General features: G+C 50.3%; 2 protein-coding genes across 2 annotated transcripts; both read right to left on the bottom strand.

Moving 5' to 3' along the window:
• Window positions 1-4,941: 4,941 nt before the first annotated feature.
• On the bottom strand, window positions 4,942-7,504 carry LOC128120797 (paired immunoglobulin-like type 2 receptor beta-2). Its single transcript, XM_052755005.1, has 3 exons — window positions 7,491-7,504; window positions 7,171-7,310; window positions 4,942-5,174 (listed from the first exon to the last, which is right to left on the bottom strand). Exons 1-3 carry the CDS (start codon window positions 7,502-7,504, stop codon window positions 4,942-4,944), a joined length of 387 nt encoding a protein of 128 aa, XP_052610965.1.
• Window positions 7,505-16,696: 9,192 nt separating this feature from the next.
• Window positions 16,697-17,798, bottom strand: Pvrig (PVR related immunoglobulin domain containing). The gene is made up of 5 exons (XM_052755006.1): window positions 17,738-17,798; window positions 17,289-17,648; window positions 17,087-17,210; window positions 16,949-17,006; window positions 16,697-16,846 (listed from the first exon to the last, which is right to left on the bottom strand). The coding sequence occupies exons 1-5, from the start codon at window positions 17,796-17,798 to the stop codon at window positions 16,697-16,699; spliced, it is 753 nt and encodes a 250-aa protein (XP_052610966.1).
• Window positions 17,799-20,953: the final 3,155 nt, after the last annotated feature.

Here is a 20,953-nt window from a genome sequence, read left to right on the forward strand (position 1 = left end):
AGCAACTTCCTTCATGATTCTGGCTTCTTCCTTCCCACGCTGCAGAAGATCCGCCCTGTGGTCACCGACAGGATGGCCATGCCCTTGAGCCCAGCCCCCATTTTTGACAGGAACTGACCTCACCATGCCAGGCTCTCCTCTCTTCTACCTTGACCTCCTGTCTTATTGAATCTCGTCCATTTCCTATGTGGCCTGTAATCACTGGTTCCTCACCTCCATAATCTCCTCCACTCCTGCCCCCACCACCTCAACATTTTCACATGTCTCCCACCATGCTTGTTGTGTGTCTGTCTGTCTGTCTAATAACCTCAGGCACAGAAGTGGTCAGTTTCTGCTCACTTCAAACACAGCAAGGATGGAAACACATTCTGTCCCAGCCCTAGCTCGGTGTCCCCACCACCATCTGCTCTTTGTCCTCTTCTTGCCCTTCAGGGACTCTTCACAGCACCCGGCAGAACCAAGGCCCAGTGGACACTACCGCCCTGGTCTGCCTGCTGCTTCAGACTTTATAAGCACCCTGAGCTTTTTGGGTATTGCCTCCCTCACCTCAACAATGAATCCAAAACTACTCCAATTTGTGCTCCGCCTCAGTGCTGCCACCTGCTGGCACCTTAATCACAAGTCATGCGCACTGTTAGACTTTCAAGGCCTGGCCATTGAGACCCTGCTGTGGGATATGATTTCTGTCCAGGATGCTGTAGTCAGTCTCGTGCAATGTCAACCATGTTTCCCATAATATCAGTGACTGGGCACTGCAGACATGATACTTTCATAGGGGAGAGACACTTTCTGTAGAAGAGCAGCCTGGAGCGTTGGTGTGTGTGCACACATGCACACATGCATCTGACCATTGGGAGTGTCAGACTGCAGTGTTAGTACCCGGCTGCTGCTCCGGCTGTAGCACATGCAGTTTGGTCCCCATAGAATGAATAAGTAAATAAAATGGAAAAAAATTAAACCCGAAAATGGGCATGGTGGTGCATGCCTTTAATTCTAGCATTTGGGAGGCAGAGGCAGAGATGAGTGAGCATCTGTTAGCTTGAATGTAGACTAGTCTATAAATTGAGTTTCAGGTCAGCCAGGGGTACATAGTGAGAACGTGTTCCCCCCAAACAAGCAAACAAATCAACAAAAAGAAGGACCAACTAATCAAACAAATAGCCCAAGGTGCATGGTGTCCTGAGTAGGAGTAATGCCTGAGGTTGTTCTCTGGCCTACACAAACAGGAGCACACACTTACTTGCATGTACATGCACCTACATGCAGACACACACACAGTCATGCAAGGCCCTTTTCACACCTGATCTTCCACCACATGTTTACACAGTCCTCATCCTGAGTAAACATGGCCTCTCCAGGCATGGCTATGTGACTCTTCAGATCCAGTTCCTGATAGTGTCCCCAGCATTCAGACTCTGACATTATACCCAACAGTCTCAACACTCTCTATTTCTCTCTGAATCATCCAATTCCAGAAACTCCCTTCAAATTACCTACAGTGCAGTTCCTGTGGGTCCTGACCCTACAGATATCATCATTGATGAAAACTGTCCATCTGTCCACCCCTCCTGTCACACCACCTACCCTCTCACTCATGATTTGTTTACCCCAGTGACAACATACAGACCCAGAGTAACCTGTGCAGACTGGGTCCTGAGGAGAGTGGAGGAGATGCTAGAGAGGGTGGAAGGATGGCGGCTGGTGGTGTAGACAGGACACTCAGGCTGCACCTGAGACTTTACATTAGCACAGTTGCCCCGCCCCCATCTCACCTCTTCTTTCTCCCCCAGGATGACATCATCATCTTCATCTCCCTCCTGTGCTGCTCAACCTCAGCATGAACACCTCCCTTCAGCCCTGCCCAGGGGAGCCCCAAGAAGAGACTCTATACTGTACTAAAGGCCCAGTGAGTGGGGCTGGGTGACCAGCTCAGTCTCCTGCTCCTCTGGAGGAAGTCTCCCAGCTTCTGCAGATAGCTAAGGCCAAAGGCAGAAACTTACATGTCACTGAGTTTGAGGTCACAGAAATGTAGAAACTCCCAATTTCCTCTTCAACATTATATATATTATTTAAAAGAAAATATTAATTGTCACAAAATTTGTTTAAGTGAATCTAAAAAGAAAACTGGTGATATCTTCAAGTTCTCTGTCTCCAACCAAAGTGGATGACCTGCCTCCATGACCCCTCTGTTTGGAGTTTTAGTGAGATTTACTGTTCGTTTGGTTTTGGGACAGGGTCTCATGTACCCCAGGCAGGCCTCAAACTCAACAGGTACTAATGACAGCCTCCAATTCATGGTCTTGCTATCTTTACTGTCAATCATTGGCATTACAGGCATATGCCACCATGCCTGGCTTCCTCTAGTACTTCTTTTAACTGACTGGCTCAGGCCAGGGAAAACTAATCCCAAACACTGGTAGCCAGGCTAGAAGCTATGTCTGCTCTGTGGGTTCTGTGAAGTCTTTGCTGTGGGCTCCTTTGCTGTTTCTCCCTTTTGAACAATGGAAACTGACATGGCAAGTCACATGACCACTGGAGTATCATTCATGAGGTCCGTCTCTCTTACCAGCTACCTGGAGGGAGGAGATGATGAACGGATACTCCCATAGATGACTGGCCAGACCATCATCCTGCAGCCTGCTCGTGTGAACACTCCAGGGTTGCTCAGAGGAGACACCACCCCAGCTGTCAAGATCACTGTGACCATGGCTGCTGCTGAGTTCAGCCTCAGGAGGCTTGGATCCAGTTACACCACTGCAGACATTTCACAGCTGTCCCAGGAGACTTCACTTCAGCCAGGAGAAGCCTGGGTCACTTTTCTATGACTCCATCTATCTTCAAATAGTCTAATGGAGATGGGACAGTTTTTTCAATGACTCATGATTGATTCACATTTGAGGCTTGTGATTGGTGGAACTGGAGCTGAATCTATGCAGGACTGTGATTGGTGGATCTCAGTGAAGCATGCCCATGCATCTCTCTCTTCTGGCTATAAAAAGCAGCCTGGGTTTCATTCTTTTTTTTTTTTTTTTTTGGTTTTTCGAGACAGGGTTTCTCTGTGTAGCTTTGCGCCTTTCCTGGAACTCGCTTTGGAGACCAGGCTGGCCTCGAACTCACAGAGATCCGCCTGGCTCTGCCTCCCGAGTGCTGGGATTAAAGGCGTGCGCCACCACCGCCCGGCTATTGGTCAGTCTGGATGCTGTCCTTATGTCCCGGGAGGCTCTTTGTTAGAAGCTGACCCACTGACTATCAAATGTCACGACAGACTGGACTTGGGAAGGAAATCTTGTTCTAGGGGAGACCCCAGAGGTCAGAATATCAACATGGCAGGAAATAAGGAAAGCGAGTGGATACAGACGGGCAAGGAGGACAGGAGGACCAACATGGGAGCAAGACGAGCTCCGTTTTAAAGAAAACTTCATTTGTACAAATACTAAGATAAAAGCTGAGCCAAGTTCCAGAGACATAAACACCCAGCGAAGACTCCGGTCAAGGCGGTCCCCCCAGGGTGGGTGGGCTGCTGGCCCATAAACAGTTCTGAAGCTAAAACAAAGGCTTAATCCATCAAAGTCTCCAACAGTACTGGGAGAGTCTCTAAATGTATTTTATCTTCTGTAGTTCTCTTGGCTAAATGTTCCTGTTAGCTAAGTACAACCCTGAAATGCAAAGGCCTGTACCCTCTAGCTTACATTTTTTCCCTTTAAAAACCCTCTCTCTGAGAGCTCAGGACATTCTCCTTCACCTGGCTAGTCAGTGTGCTGGATGCGAACCAAGCCCGGGCTTGCTTACTATCAATAAACCCCTTTGTACTTGCATCAGATATTGGCTCTGTGGTGGTCTTGCCTGGGGGTCTCGCAACATGGGCACAACAATGCAAGCCATGGTCTGTCACCTGAGGAGGAGCATGGTGTGTTCAGGGCTGTGGCTGAGATGTCTGTGTCCAGGGAGCAGGAGAGAGGAACCAGAATCCTCAGGCAGTGGTTCTCAGTGTGGACCATGGTCCTTTCCTCTCTCCCTGTCCCTGCTCCTGGACACAATCTGTCACTCTGAGACCTAGGAGGTCTCACATGGGGTGTCAAGAGAGGAACAGATGGATTGCTGGGAGTAAGAGAAGTGTTAAAAAAGTGTTATCAATTCCATAGACAGACAGAAAACAGCATGTTAGTCCCCAAAATCTAGGGTCTCGAGTGGGCACCCCAAGAACCCAGACTCCAGTCCAGTTGATGCAACAGCAAGAGGTGTTTATTGAAGAAGCAACTGTACAGTCGGGCAAACTCTTGTCCTGAGAGCAAGAGCTGCATCTTACTGTAGACACATGGGTACTTTTAAAGGAAAAACCCACAAAAGCCCTAAGATTACAATTCCCATACAATTTCGTTTTACAAGATCATGGTCTGATCACAGAGTGGGTACAGTTACGTCCACATGTACATTCTTCCTGAAACCTCAAAGGGGGTCTCAGGGTGGGAGTGGAGTTTACACAAAGGTCACAGTGGTCCTTCCTGGAACACTTGCAACTATCCCAGTCACAGGTGAGCACATCTCTTAACAGAAATCTTTTTACATTGTTACATTGTTACAGGTTGAATAATGGCTGAGTCAGGTGGTCCTTGGAACTAGTTTTCTTTTTAGTTCCTTATTTCCTGGGGCTTGGGGGTGTAAGCCTGAAGGGTTAGGGTCTTTCAAGCACAATTGGGATTTCAGGACCAGAGACAGACAAGATGACCTAGGTTCTAAGGGGAGGAAATCAGAACCCACCTTGCAGAACTGTGGGTTCTGTTCTTACACCTGTCCAAGGTCAGGGTGTTTTCACAGCACAAGCCTGCAGCCATACTCTCTGATTCCCAGGCAGGAGGCCAGGAGGAGAGTGGGATGCAGGATCTGTGACCACCAACCCCTATTTTGATGTAAACTCTCCTCACAGGTGAGAGGTCCTGGCCCCTAGAGGTCTGTGATCTGGGAACACACAGACAATGTCCTGGACCTTTGCTTCCACCAGAGGAAGACCATCAACACATAGATGGGGGTTATGAGCACAGCCGTGGCCACCACCACCCCGACCGTGGCTCCCAGGTTCACAAGTGGAGGATTCCTCAGGCCCTCTGTGTCCTCCAGGCCAGCTGTGGTGACTGCAGAGGTGACCATGGAGGGGCTCTGCATGGTGGTGCTGATGGCTGGGGAGAGATGAGAAGTGAGCAGATCCCCCTGGATGAGGGAGGGATGGGGTGAGTGTCACACCTTGTCTCCTCTGTGGGATGTGGGATGGGGAACAGATGTTAGAATTTCACAGAGAGGGAATACATGCTGAAGGCTGAGACTCCAGGAGAGCAAGCTCAAATGTTCACTCTCCACCTGTCCTGGAGCTGTGTCCTCAGATTGTCATCTGGTCACAGATAATTAGGCCATGGAAATCCTGTTGTTTCTGCCTAGATATGGGTAACATACAGACATGTCTCAGTCCATGTAGTGTTTGCTGCTCAGACCATAGAACTGGAGATTGATCCCTACTATCCATATCAAGAGCCTGGTGAAATGAGCGTGGCCTTTAATCTTAGCCCTAGAGCAGAGGCAGGAGATCTCTGTGAGTTAAAGCCAGCCTGTCTATAGAAATTTAGTTCCACATCAAACAGAGCTGAGAGAGTTGTAATTCCAGGACACAGACAGACATGATCCTGGGGCTCACTGGTCATATAACCTAGCCTACTTGGCAATCTTGAAGCCAGTGTGAGAACCTGTCTCATAAAATAAGAGGAATGCCACCTAACGTTCTCCTTTATCCTCCACATGCACTTGATGTAATGTGAACACTCACTCACACACACACACACACACACACACACACACACACACACACACACACATGAATTAACAGACCACCCACATGTTCACCCACAGTGAATTTATAAAATGCATTTCAGAAAGTATAAAATTTTATCTGTAAGTGAACAGCTCAGTGCAGAGTTCACAGCTCATTCATTTACTCTACAAACATCACTCTGGTCAATTTCCAGAACATGTACCTGACTGGAAGCTCCAGACCCAAGAAACAGCTTCTTTCTCTCCCTTCCCAGATCCTTGGCAGCTGCTGGTAGACATTACAGGTCAACATGGGGGCCATAGAGACTGTGCAGAGAACCATGCTGTGGTTGCTTTCTCACAGGTTGGCTTTAATCCAGTCAAGAGAGACTGCTGAATGGGGTGGCCCAGGCCTCTAGTTTTGGCACTTGGGAGGCAGGTTTCTATGAGTTTAGGCCAGCCTGGTCTACATAGTGAGTTCCAGGATAGCCAGGGCTAAATACAGATACCCTGTTTTCTAAAAAAAAAAAAAAAAAAACAAACAAACAAACAAAAAAAAAACAAAAAAAACACCAATATGTATAAAGAGTCACAGAGCAAGGTTGTGATCAACAACCCAGCACATAGAGTCTCCAGCTCCTGTCCGGCCATGTGTAGGACCACACAGTGACGAGGCTGGGCCTCAGTGTTCCCAGTGTGTGAGTCTGCAGTTACTTCAGCCTCAGAGGAGAGGCAAGGATCAGAAGAGTGAGCAGCCACATCACAAAAGTAGGGACTGGGGTCTAATGTGGGAGAGGTGACCACAAGGAAGGAGAGAGCGGAGTTGGGAAATGGAGAGGAGACAAGGGAGTTGGGTAGAAAGTGGTGAGGGATGTGTGCTGGGGAGTTGGAGGGGAAATGGGGGACTTTAGTGACAGGTGGCAGTTTACACTTGCACTGGAGGACTCCAAGAACATCCAGTGGGTACCTGCTGTTTGTTCTGGGCTTAGGTTGGAGCTGTGTGGAGATGCTCCATACAGGGACTCAGGGGAGCCCTGCCTCAGGACCAAGTGAGTCAGTTACATCCTGGAGAAGTCACTCAGTTGAGGTCCTGGAGAAGTGGCCTGGCCTGCAGTGTTAGTTTGGGACAGAAAGGGGGTGAACTAGGAAGCAGAGCAAGCTGAGGTCTAGAGAGGGTGTAGGGTTCCATCTTAGTAGAGAATGACAGACAAGGTCAGAAGGGCAGCAAAGACTTGTCACAACAACAAGGAAAAGGTCCTTTTGGCAGAGCCAAGGGAAAAGAGTATGAAAGAAATCTCTGAGTTGTGGAGCCTGAGGTGACATCTAGGAGTCAAGGAAGCCAGAGGCATCAAAGCCAGAGCCAGGGTGGCTCACCATGGATGATGGTCAGTCGAGTCCCGGTAATAGACTGAATATACTTAATGCCTTCATTTGCGTTTAGATAAACTTGGCGGTAGTATGTAGTCTGGTCCTTTTCCTTCAAGTTCAGGATTCTGAGTGCCCCGCCTGCAGGGCTTCAACGGGTGTTGAAAAGAAAGATTGGGTTGAGCCCACTCTGAGGGATGGCTCTTTCTTGGGGACGAGACTTTTGGTTTGATCCTCTAATAGACACAGGTCCACATGACAGCCCACTCCCAAGCCACATTGGCCCCTTCTATGGTTAAGACCCCTGTAGTGAGGTCCCCACCACTCACCAGCTTGTAGCCATGCTTGTAACAGAAGCAGAAGCAGAAGCAAGGATCCAAATACCTCCAGGAAATGAGACCAGCAGAGCCACCAGGCAGGAGAGGAGGCCCTGTGAAGGGACAATGGTGTGGTCATGAGTCAAGGGAGCATCAGGGTAAAGTGGCCCACATCCCCATGGGCCTTCTCATGTGGAGGACTAAGTGAAGGCAAGACCGCCCCCATCTCTACCTCCTTGTGGCCAGCAACTTCCTTCATTGATCTGACTTTTTCTTTTTTCATGTTGCAGAAGATCCTCCCTGTGGTCACTGACAAGATGGCCATGCCCTTGAGCCTATCTTCCATTTTTGGCTGAAGATACAGCCTTGACCTCTGCATGCCAGGTTTTCTTCTATTCCACGTTGATACCCTGACTGCACCATCCTTCATATATACGATGCTGTCCCCTTTCCCTCTCTTCTCATCTCTGCCTCTCCTCCCCACTCTCTCATTCTCTCTTCTATCTTGCTGGTTCTCTGTGTCTCAGCCTCTCTCTCATCCCAAGGAAGAGGCAGCCTGGACCAGCACATGCTCTTCAGGGAGAGAAAAGCTGACCCATCTCTGACCAGCTGAGCCCCATGGTCAGCTAAGAGATGCTGATGACGGTGGTGCTGGAGTGGATGCTCCCTCAGCCCCCAACTCTCTCTCATCCCAAGGAAGAGGCAGCCTGGACCAGCACATGCTCTTCAGGGAGAGAAAAGCTGACCCATCTCTGACCAGCTGAGCCCCATGGTCAGCTAAGAGATGCTGATGACGGTGGTGCTGGAGTGGATGCTCCCTCAGCCCCCAACTCTAGAATGTGGTCCCTAATTCTGCTCTTTGACCATTTCCTGTTCTTCAGCAACCCCTTATAGTTCCTAGGCTGAACCAAGGCGTGATAGATCATTACAGGCCTGGCCTGCTCCCTACTGCCCAGATCACAATGTCCCTAGGCTTCCCACATGACAGTCTGCCCCCCTCCGCCCCAACACGGGTTCTAAAGATTACCCCATTTCTGCAAGAGCCTTTCAGCCCTCCCACCCACAGAGGAAGCCCTGGCTCAGGCCATGCCATCATCACATGGCAGGTCTGAGGGCACTCCAGTCTCACTCAGTCCTGGTAGGCTTCTGCTCTGCACAGAGATGTCAGCCTGGCCTCAAGGCATCACTCAGCCTTACCTCAAAGGCCAGAGATAGGTGACATTTTCTTGAAGCTCTAGAGATGGCTTTGTCTAGCTATAGTCATTCCAGAATGTGGGTAAAGAAGGCTCAGAGCAGCTATGTGACAGTCATGACATATTGCCAGGGACATCTCTGGGAGTGGACAAGATGGTCTGTGACTAGGGTGGAGGTATGAGAGGTGGGGTCAGAGGCTGTGGGGGCTTCAGGTTCTGTAGGAGTGTCATCCCACCCTTCCCTGTGACAAGGTGCCATCAGCTTGCCTCAGCTATGGCAGGAAGACATGGTTATACCAGAGGAAGCGGCATCAGTCTCCTTGAGTCACACATGCAGAGGCATCTTCCCATTCTTGACACTGAGTGCCTTCTCCATGCTTGCCTGAGGCGGTTAAGCAGCCCGCCCTCTCTCACATCTGCTTCTCTGCCTTCCTCACAGTCCACACGGTCCTCAGATCCCTTGATATACCTCAGGGCATATAGCTGAGGATGACCTCAAAGACTGCCATTTCTCCCTGTGCTGGGATTACAAGAGTGCACCCCCACACCCAGCGTCTGTGATGCTGGGGATCCAACCCACATCTTCACGCATGTTAGGCAAGCACTGTACCAGCTGAGCTACATCTGAACCCCAAGCAGGGTCTTCAGAGGATGCCCATCACTAGTTTCCATCTGGTTTTTTCCTATTGTCTGCTGGCTGTGGAAAGTCACCTGATTGCCAAGTCATCCAAAGACGCAAGCTCACAGGGGTGCCATGGGCCTGTACTTGTCCTCAGGAACCATTACAGGGCAGGCTCTGGGGACCTACAGCTCCTCTTGGCCTCAGACCTCACTGCTGCTACCTTCTGTCTCCTTAAAGCCAAGTGACATGTTCTTTTGTCCTTTCCGTGGCCTGAGTCCAGGTGGATCCCCATAAGGATGTCCTAGGATGGGGCTTGTCAGAGATTTGGGGTACTCAGCTTCCTTAGCTGTTAATGAATTTCCCCAACATGAGGCCCAGGAGTCACCTGCAGCCATGGTACTGTCATAGGGGGAGGAGGGACTTTTTGGAACACAAAGGCCTGTGGTTTTGATGATCAAAGACAGGGAAGCCTGAAGGAATAGCATCTGCCCCCCAGGGCATCCTGAGGCCATTGCTCTCCTTTCTGCCCACAGTCAGAACTGCTCTGCGGCCCACGCAGATCTTTAATCCACTCACTGCTCTCTTTCTCATTCTACCATGGGGCTTACACACAGTCTTTTCTAACTGGAGCGTTGCAGGAACCTCCTAACTGTGCCCTTGTCCCTTTCTCTCCCCTCACTCCAGCACACCCAGCCTTCTATCCACAGCAGTCAAAGTAGTGGGGTTTGGGGGATGTGAATCTCATGCTGCTGATTTTGCTTAAAAACAAAAACAACCCACAAAGGGATTGCTCAAAGTCAGATGCCGTGTGTTGAGTTTCAGGGACCCACTCACATGGTAGGAAGAGAGAACTCACTCCCTAAAGTTATCCTCTGACCTCCACACGTGCACCATAGTGTGCACAAGTACATGCACATGTTTTTTGTGTAGCCACACATAATAAAAACATATACACACGGGACAGAGAGATAAAAAAGAGGTTATGAATTTGTATTGCTCTTGGAGAGCCTTGGAGTTTGGTTCCTAGCACTCACTTTAGGTAGCTTACAAACCAGGGTTTTGACGCTTCCTTTCTGACCTGAGGCCAGATTAAACCAACACCCAAGACAGGTCCATTCAGGCAACAAGGGACCATCAGCTCCAACCTATGGGATGGCCGAGAAAAACACTGAAATACAAGATAGGATATTATAAAAAATGTGTGAACACAGTCAGATATAAAACAGAGCCGCTCCTGTCAATGTACCAAAAGTGAACACAGCTCGAAGAAGCAGATATATTTCAGAACAATTGCCAGCCGGGTCACAGCCTTACATGGAGATTTGTGAAGAAATCTTACAGGGTGGGAGAGATGGCTCCATGGGTAAGAGCACTGGCTGCTCTTGTCGAGGACCTGGGTTTGGTTCCAGCATCCACATGTGGGCTCACAACCACCTGGAACTCCTGTTCTAGGGGATCCGATGCCATCATCTAGCTTTTGCAGGCACGACACACACGCAGTACACATATATACATTGGGGCAAAACACTCATACACGTACAATAAAATAATGTTTAAAAAAAGAGTGGGCACATGGCAGCCCAGGATAGGCAGACATAGTGAAGCCTACACACAGTCAAGCTTGTCCTGAACCAAAAATTCCAAGCTCAAGTCTGATCTAACACACCTGCCTTTGGAGAATACAGGTATCATAGATGGGAGCAGTTGGTTTTTTCTTAATTTTTAAAAATTCATTTTATAAAATTTTGGATACACTTATTTTTTTATTCTGTGTAAATGGGTGTTTCCTGTAGCTAAAGTTTTCCTGCCTGGTCCACAGTCAGGACAAATCTCTCTCACCTGCCAGTCCCACAGCCGCTCAGACCCGACCAAGTAAACACAGAGACTTATATTGCTTACAAACTGTATGGCCGTGGCAGGCTTCTTGTTAACTGTTCTTACAGCTTAAATTAATCCATTTCCATTAATCTATACCTTGCCACATGGCTCGTGGCTTACCGGCATCTTCACATGCTGTTTGTCATCATGGCGGCTGGCAGTGTCTCTCTGAGTCAGCCTTCCACTTCCCAGCTTTATTCTCCTCCTTGTCCTGCCTACACTTCCTGCCTAGCCAATGGCCAATCAGTGTTTTATTAATTGACTAATTAGCAACACATTTGACATACAGAACATCCCACAGCAGTTTCCCCTGCATGTATGTCTGTGCACCACATGTGTGCTACCTGTGGTGGTCAGAAAAGGGAACTGGATCTCCTGGAACTAGAGCTACAGAGGGTTGTAAGCCACTGTGTGGGTGCTGAGAACTGAACCTGGGTCCTCTGCAAGAGCAGCAAGCTCTCTTAACCGCTGAGCCATCTCTCCAGTCCCGGTGGGAATGGTTTTAAGGACCAAGGAAAACTTAGGCTGATGTGTGGTGGGAGCCCACAATAAAGACACTGGATAGAAGCAGAAGCCCTCCCCAGCCTCCTCCACATAGAGGGTGGGCAAGGGCACTGTGTTTAGTAAAGAGAAAAATGACTATTTTTTTTACTGACTCCAAATATATTTTTTGGGGTCCATGCCATATGGAAAAATCAGAAGGCCACAAGCATGATGTGCTTATTTTGAGCCTCCTTTTTGTGTTCTGCTGCATAGTTTATAAGTTGCTTTTTTAAGGTAATACTTATTTGCCTCAGTCATTGTTGAAAGAGTCAGATCACCTGATTCTTGTGCACTTTTTGTCCAGCCACAGGGGTAAGAGGACAGTTTAGTTTGCAGAAGCCGGTTCTCTTCTTCCATCATGTGGATCCCAGGGAATGAGACTTGGGTCATCTAGCTTGGCAGCAAGCCCCTTTTACCACCGAGCCATCTTGCCTACCCCGGTTTTATTCCTCTCATCCACAGCTACGCAAAGATAGATTGCCAGAGATTGTAGAACGAATAATGGACAGAGAAAAGGAGCGTGGTGAGCCTAGGGGACACTGAGAAATACCTCTAATTTTGTTCACATTTAATTGTTTTTAAAATCACTAACTTTGGGCCAGGCAGTGTACGCCTTTAATCCCAGCGCTCTGGAGGCAGGCAGATCTCTGCGAGTTCGAGGCCAGCCTGGTCTACAGAGTGAGTTCCAGGACAGCCAGGGATACCCAGAGAAACCCTGTCTCAAACAACAAACAACAACAACAACAAAAATCACACGCTTTGGAGGTCATGCAGGCGAGCAATGAGTTCTCGGTCTTTGCCCTGTCGCTGACATCTCCAGCTGAAGCCACCTTCTACCTTAAAACAGTTGTCCAGGAAAAGGTACGTTTTGCTGTGCTACCCTCCAGCAAAAGATGCTTCTTGTCTCTTAACTACATTGTTAGAGGCTCCAGGAAAGAACACCAAAGACCCCAGTGATCAGAATCACTCATTGGTATCTTTTCTCCATATTTACTGCATCCAGCAGCAGCCATGGTCACTTGACAGCTGGGTGGTGGCTGTTGTCTTTTAAAACCGGCAGGAAGGAGTCACACCATATAACAGGGCCCACGTGGGAGGTTTATTGAGGGGAGAGGAGAGAAGGGACATAGAAGAGGGCAGAGATCGGTCCCTGAGACAGAGGAGAACAAAGGAAGACAAAGAGAGCCAGGCAGGGCCCGCCTTTTATAAGGGAAGGTAGCAAATGCACACAAGGGGGCGCTCTTAGGGGCTGCAGCTGAGAATACATCCTGTCAGGACCCTAAGGGCAGGCCAGTACAGATGCCTGCAAGCTAACAGTGTCTCCTCTGGGCATCCCTGAAGTGTTCACACAAGCAGGCTGCCATGATGATGGTCTGGCCAGTCATCTAAAGGAGTGTCCATTCATCATCCCCTCCCTCCAGGTAGCTGGGCGTGGAGAAGGGGCCTCAAAGCTGTTACTCAAATGGTCATGTGACTTGCCAGATCACTTTCCAAAGGGAGACTGACCCTTTGCCACGTTGTTCAAAGGGAGCAACAACAAAGGGGCCCATAACAAAGACTTATAAACAATCAACATTCTCAACAACATTTAGGTGCTTAACCCTTGGCCAAATTCTGTAGGGAATGTTGAGTCTCTCCTTTATCTCAAAGGAACATTATGGTTCCCTTGGGGAACAGACGTTGGGTTCTAGCCTGGCTATCAGTGTTTGAGAATTTAGGTTGCCTGGTCTGAGGCAGTCTGTGAAAAGAAAAGAAAAGAAAAGAAAAGAAAAGAAAAGAAAAGAAAAGGAGGGGAGGGGAGGGGAGGGGAGGGGAGGGGAGGGGAGAAGGGAAGGGAAAGAGAAAAGAAAAGAAAAAGCACTAGATGGAACCGGGTGTGGTGGTGCATGTCTATAATTACAGCGGCTGAGAGAGATAGGAAGATAAGGCATTCACGGTCATCCTTGGCTACATCTTGTGTTAAAGGCCAGCGTGGATGACTTGAGAACTTATCTCAGAGAAACAAAATAAAAATACCAAGTATTTTGAAAAAGTCCTAGAGGAGAGGTGACGGATGGGAGCTGTCTGTCAGAGTTTACTTTGGTTTGGAGGGAAGGAAGTTGAAGGGAATATATAGTTTTCTACTTAGATTTAGTCCATTTTTGTGGGTAGCATTGTTCTTTTGTTTTTAGCAGCAGGTGGACAGTTGAAGAGGGAACTGGTAGTTTCGGGGAGATTTCTTTGTGACATTCTGACTCACTGACTCTTGAGCCTCTTCAGTAGATGTGGGAATCAGTCGAAGCTGAGAGTCTCCCTACCACTAGCATAGGAGACTCTAAGAGTGTCCCCACCACTCACCAGGTGGCAGGCATGCAGCTGACAGCAGCAGAAGCAGGATCCAAGCCACGGCCTGATTCCCTCCAGGAAGTGAGACCAGCAGAGCCATCAGGCAGGAGAGGAGCCCTGTGCAGGGACCTTGGGGTGCTGAGGAGTCAGAAAAGTTTAGGGTACAGTGGCCTAATCCCCAGGGCCTCCCGAGGATCACTGAGGGAGGATGGGATCTCCCTGTCTCTCTGTTGCCTTGTGGATTCTTCTTTTCCTACAATGAGGACCTTCCCTTGTGGTCACAGACAAGACAGATGCTCCTGTCTTTTGGCCCAGTCCCCACCTTCTGCTGGGAGACGTTGTCCTGGCCTTGACCGGTTGGACTTCCACTCTCCACTTTGACCTTCTGCCTTGTCTCATCCGTCACATGTCCTATGCTGTCCCCTCACCCTTTCAGAATGTGGTTGTGGCTTAGTAACTCTCAGGCCCTGGACTCTTTCCAGCCAGCCCTGTCCTGTGAGCGAGTTGATGTATTTCACAGATGCTGAATCTGTTTTTTTTAAAAAGGGTGGATCTGTGCTACATTCTGCAGAGCTTGGCTGGAACCTCAGTTTGGGAACCCTTGTCCCCTTCACTATAACTTTGCCAAAAGACCCAATGTCCTATGCTTTGGGGGATGTGGCCACAGTCAGGCCACAGACTGACTCCCCCATGGGGCACTAAAAAATCTCAGGCAATAGGAAGGAGGAGGCGCATCCCACTGTTCCAATCAGACTCCCACCGCACATCATCCTGATTAGGGCCATCTCCCTGGTCCTGCTGGCCAAGCTCTCAGATCTGATTTGGTTTTCATATGCCATAGCTTCCGGCCACTTCCTGTGCATGGTGACCCCACAAGACTGGAGTTGAGGCCCTGAGAATAATACACGAGGCGATGGTTTAAGGCCCAAGAGCTAGCCATTAATTTGAGGTCTCAGAACCCCTCCAGTCTCAAAGCTATTATAGGCTAGTTTCTGGTGCAGGGTTTGGGCTGAGGAATAAAGGTCTTGGGCACAGCCTTCTCAGGATGTGACAGTGACGAACTAGACTACCAGGAGGGCAGTGAACCATGAGGAAGACAGAGGGAGACAGTTGGGCGATGCTGGGGTACGGACTCCCAGGGTTAGGTGCCAGCTGCAGGGTGGGGTCAGGCATCAGGAATGGGGAAGGGGGGAGACTAGGGACAGCCTCAGGCGGGGTTGTCAAGGGAGTGAGGCTGAGGGTAGCAGAGGCTGCACCGGGGAAGCCAGGCTTGGGGTGACTGGAGGCAGGAGGAGTCAGGGGAGGATTCGCGGGTCTTGTCGCTGGTCTTCCCAGACGTGAATTGGTGGGGAATGGACCAACTGCTGGCAGTTTCTTCACAGTTGCTGGGGATGGTCCAGGTTACCCCTCCCAGCGGAGGGCGGGGCTGTGAATTCCAGGTCACTCTCCCCACTGGCAGCCTCTTTGAGGATATCCCTTTGCCCATGGCTTCCTGGCCTCTTGTGCTACGGCCCTGTGGGGCCCATCTGACCCCTCAGAAGCAGTGTTAGTTGTCACCTCGTAGACACAGACCACTTGGAGGAGTTCCAGGGATTCGGGTGGAAGGCAGCCCCACCAGCAATGCTCAGGCTCAGTTTTTCCCCCTAACAGACCTCCTGCCTCTCTCCCAAACTTCTCTGTATCTCAGGCTCTGCTCAAGGGCGGTGAAGCCTGCACGGGCCAGTCCAAACAACAGCTCAGTCTCCTACCTTGCTACCTCCATGCTCCTTGGGCTTCTGCACCCTCCTCATGCACCCCCACAAGCAAGGGGAGCCTCTCATGTAGTCAATCTATGTGGGTCACCATGCTAGAGTGACCCAGGAAATCACACCTGAGGTCCTCGTGGCTCCCAAGGATGTCTCACTCATTTTATCTCCTCTGAGGATGACGCAGGGGGCCTGGGGTGCTTGTCTCATGCAGGGGAACCTAGTTCCTGGGTGGAACAACTTGAGATGGATGAACCTGTGTTCAATTCCTGTGTCTGCCAGGCCTCTCTGCCTGCCTCTGAGTGGCCAATAGGGAGCAGTGTCTGGAGGTCCATCATGAGGAGGCCAGGTCAGAAAAGCCTGTTGAAGCCCCAGGAGACCCCTGTTCCTTGTGTCCTTCAGCAAGGACCAACCACAGGTTCAGCCTGGGTCTTAGACCCACTCACTTCTGGCTTTAATTTGGGTCCTTCCTCCCAAGGGACTGAATCTGCCCCTGACCCTCCTCAGGAAGCAAAAGATAAAACTAAAGTCCCAAACAGAAGGATCACTTTAATGACCTTATTAAAGACATCATCTGGGAGGGTGGAATCGTGTGCAAAACAGGATGTTACTGGGCCTTCCTCATACCCCTCCACTCACACCTGCGTCCATACATGCGCATACACTGACCACATCCTAGCCAGCAGGGTGTGCCCTCATCAGAGGCCTAAAAACAAAACAAGATTCATGAAGAGGCCCAGGATGAAGACACCAGCAGAGGGATGTCCCAAAGGCCCGGAGGGGACCGAGAGTGCCTGTTATTGAACTTCCGAGCATTTTCCCGGGGTACCGTGCTCCAGAGAGCCAGTGGAAGCAAGGCTGTTGGGAACAGGGTGGGGAAGTGTCTCCCCTGCCGAAGCATACAATCCATTCTCAGTAGAGACGAAGCTGCCGTGTCCAGAGGGTGATCGGAGAAGCTGAGGAGACAGGCACCGGGGGTTGGTTGGTGTGGGTCATCGGTGGGAAGTGGTGTGAACTGGGGCAGGTGCTGGTCAACGTGGACCGTAGCCTCAGACAGAGGTGCTGAATGGGGGGGTGGGGGTGGAGAGTGGCCAGGGATGTTTTGCTGGCTGGCTGTGGGGGACCCCTGGTACCCTGCTCCAGACACCATCCTTCAAGCCTCACCTGAGCTTGCGTCTGTGCCCGGGCGCTCGTGGGGGGTGGTTGAGATTTACTGAAACACCTGGGAGACAGAAGAGGAGGAGTCAGGGGCAGAAGGCGGCTAGCCAAGTGGTGTGGAGATGTTACTGGACCCATTCTTACCAATGCTTCTGCCGCCACAGGAGATAGAGTATGAAGACGAAACCAAGTAGGAGAAACCCTGAGGTTCCCAAGATCCTGGCCAGGTCTGCTCGAAGAATGGGGACTGGAGCTGGGGCAGAGAGTCCTAGGAACAAATAAAGGTGTCAGATGGGCAGCCAGTGTCAAGGTCCTCCCTGCCTCCCGCTTCTCTCCCCAGACACGCCTGGATCTGAGCTATGCAGCTCTCCACAGGCAACCCTGGAACCGTGAGGGAAAGTAACGAACTCGCAGCAGAATGTGGTGTTAGCCAGGGACGCTTTTGCTTTGGACTGTTCCAGGGTCAGAGTGAGAGAGACGCTGTTTGAGGTTTCCCAGCGGGCCTGGGAGGTGGGGCCCCACCGCTGGGTGCCAAGTTCTGGATGTAACACAGCTAGTTTGGTCCCTTGGGCATCCACAAATCTTTCCCAGACCACTGTTACCAGGGAGATGAAATTGGTTCCTAAGACCCCACAGCGAACTGAGAGGGAGAGGGATGGGAGCCTGGTGGCCTCCATCTGGACTCGCACCCACACCTCGGGGCTCCCTGAGGAACAAAGACAGGGAGGTCGGCGGCTGTGTCTCCACACTCTCTCCACTCCTATGTCTCTGCGTTTCTCTGGCCTCTCCACTCACCTTTGGAGACACAGACGGTCAGCAGTGAGGAGAATAGCACCAGGACCTGAGCCTGGGCCATACCTGCTGCAGGGACGGCCTGCGTGGTCCAGTTCTCATGGCAGAATGTGTTCGTGTTGTCAGCAGTTAGAGCCGCAGCAGTGGCTCCCCACAACCTAGCCCTGTTTCCTTTTGGAAGGCCCTCGTGGTAGTGAACTCAGGATTATGGGTTCCTCCACTTAAAGTTACAGTGTCAAGATTTGCTTGCCACTTCCCAGCCCTGCAGTGGTAGGGAAAGCTGCGGGTGTGTGTGTGTGTGTGTGTGTGTGTGTGTGTGTGTGTGTGTGTGTATGTGTGTGTGTGTGTGTGTTGCTGAAGTCAGTCAGCTCATGTCTCAGGGAGAGGAGGATGCACGGCTGCTCCTGAGGTACTTAGGCCTGTTTCCATCCAGCTTTACCCAGGTTAAGGGTCAGGGAATGGAGCAACCGGAGAATGCAAGGTCCTGCAATCCGGAAAGCCACTGGGGAGGCATCCAGGAGCCAGCCTGAACGACCTAGCAACACTCTCCTTATCACACACTAGTGGTCCCGGGTTTGAGTCTGCAGCCCACCGTCCCTCCCCTGCTCCTGCCCTGTGTCCACCCGGAAACCCAAAGGTAGACTTCACTTGCCCCATGCAGAGCTCTGCCTGTTGGCACCTGACTCCAAGCTGCTTGGACCTGAAGCGTGGTCATCTGAGGCTTTTTGCTCATCTCCTCCATCCTGTTGACTCCCCTTCTAACCAACGGACTTCTCCCCACCGCTGTTACGGTTGTGGACAACTGAGCCAGCTCGTGGCCACACGTCGTCGACCTCAGCTTCACTGAAGCAGCCTAGGTAGCCCTCACAACACACGGGGCCACTCCTTCACCCGCTCACCTCCATTTCACTCGGAGCCAAAGCTTGCCGCCTCGCTGCCCCGTCCTTCCCTGTCCTGCCTCTCCCCAGCCTCATGTGTGTGGAATTTGGAGGTCCCAAGGGGCAAGTTGGCTCTTGCCCATGAATTCTGTCACCAAGGCAGGGAGTGGCTCTACCAAACTGTTTTTCTTTCATCAAGTGTTGCTTCAAATCACTGTCCTGTGCAAGGTCATTTACAGAATGCCACAAACTGACCAGGGTGCTTGGGCATATGTGGCGACATGTGACCCTGTTCCGGGATCAGAACACTGTGTGCTGAGAACCTGAACCGCAGGTCTGCATCCGATGCCAAGCTATTGTCTGAGGACTGTCTTGTCACTTCATCCTTGCCTCTGCAGGCATACAAACCAGCCCTCGCAGGTGCCAACCGGAGTGGCCTCCAGGCCGCTGCCCCCACAGTTCCCAGCCTGGCCAGCATTCTCTCCATCCTTTGATCTCCTCTAAGACCCAGAGGACATCCCTGACAGGCCTGCTGTCATCAGTTAACGTGACAAAGCTGACTCACCTCAGAGAGGCCAAGTCATGTAGGCCACAGGACCTTTGAAGGTTCCCCTAACACCTTCCATTGACTGTCTGCGAGGCTAGTTAGATAATTAAACTGGTTGGAACTTCAGAGACCAGAGTCAAGAGTTTGGAATATTTTAATGGCTGTCTTTAGCTACCCTTAGTAGCTGTTAGGTTTCAGGTCTGGGACAAATGGCTGAGGTACCCATTAACCTATTAAAGCAGACCTGGCTAACAGGTTCTCCCTGAATCCTTATTACAGGGCCCTCCTGGCTAACGTACCCCGCCTTCTACCCTAAACTCCAGCCCAGGGGCTGGGCTGCCCTTCCCGATAATGTCCAACCATTTTGTCTATCAAGTCCTTTTCTTCTACTCTCTTTCAGGGCCTCCTGGCTGCTGCAGATGTTCCCCTCTCCCCCATCTCCCTCCCCCTCCCCCTCTCCTCACATAGGGTCATGTCCACTCTGGACTCTCCCAGACGTCCCTGCCTCTGACTAGGCTCTCCCATATATCTATGATAAACTTTCTCCTCCACCATACCTAGGAGTAGTCATATTCCTTTCCTCTTTCTTTCTTTCTTTCTTTCTTTCTTTCTTTCTTTCTTTCTTTCATTCATTCATTCATTCATTCACACAGAGCATCTTTCTTTCATTCACATAGAACATCTTCTGGGCAGATGGGGTGAACATCAGTCAACTCCTCAGTTCAGGCATGGAAGTCTGCACAAGTCTTCCACCAGAAGCCCTGACCACCACATCCCAGCCTCCTTGGAGAGGTAACCAGTTCTCCACTGGGTGCCCTTGTCTAACAGCTTGGCCTAATGCAGAGTGAAAACTAGGCAGTGTTTTTGTTTTGTTTTTTGTTTTTAAAAAGACTCAGTTCGGTCCAAACACAGGGTTCAGCATGGCCCCGTTCATTAAAACCCAAAATATTAGGGATTGGCTGGTAAAGGCACTTGATGACCTGAGTTCAATCACTGGGCCTCACATGGTAGAAGGAGAGAAAGAATTCCTGCAAGTTGTCCTCTGACTTCTGTATTGTATGCAAAGGATGTGCAGTAAAGTAAAGGCCACTCGGTTTTTATTATAGATATGATGTGAGGACTAGAGTTATGTTTTAAGTTACTGTGCTTAAGAGATCTATAAAACAAAAATGCCTCTAATCTGTAACCCCCACTTGCCAGAGGGCAGATAATTTCCTGGAATTCTAGGGACTGTTGTTCATGTAAGATAACAAGTCACGTTTTCACCCTGTAAACAGGTGCATTGCTCCAACTGCACAGGATGTGCTTGATCACATGTAGACAGGAGGTACATAGGCAGGAAGTACGTCAGGATGTATGCTTGCCCCCAGTTATATGAAGGCGGGAAGTACATAGCCTTGTGGGTTTTGCCTTTATAATAGCACTTGACTGGTGTAATTTGTGGCCATTCTGTGGGAATTCGGGGTATAGACCTGGCTAGTATCCATCGTTCTGGCCGGTATTTAATAAAGCCTGCTTCAAATTTGGCTCAAAGATTGTGATAGTGGTCTTATTTTCCCCTGGTGGAATTAACAAAGAGAGAGAGAATGTCTAGAGGCATCTAGAAGAGTCCAGAGCAGAGAGAAAAAAGCAGGAGACTGGACGTAGCCAGGGCTAGGGAAAGAAGAGTGGAGACGGCAGGAGACAGAAGAGCAGGAGAGGGAATAGTGAGAAGAGCAAGCGGGAGGTGTAACAAAGAAAGCAAGACTCCGAGATTAGGAGGGCCAGCAAGTGTGGGAACTGGGAACTGGGTAA

Source organism: Peromyscus californicus, unplaced genomic scaffold, assembly GCF_007827085.1.
Source record: "Peromyscus californicus insignis strain IS unplaced genomic scaffold, ASM782708v3 Scaffold_2__1_contigs__length_46816999, whole genome shotgun sequence".
NCBI classification, from domain to species: Eukaryota; Metazoa; Chordata; class Mammalia; order Rodentia; family Cricetidae; genus Peromyscus; species Peromyscus californicus.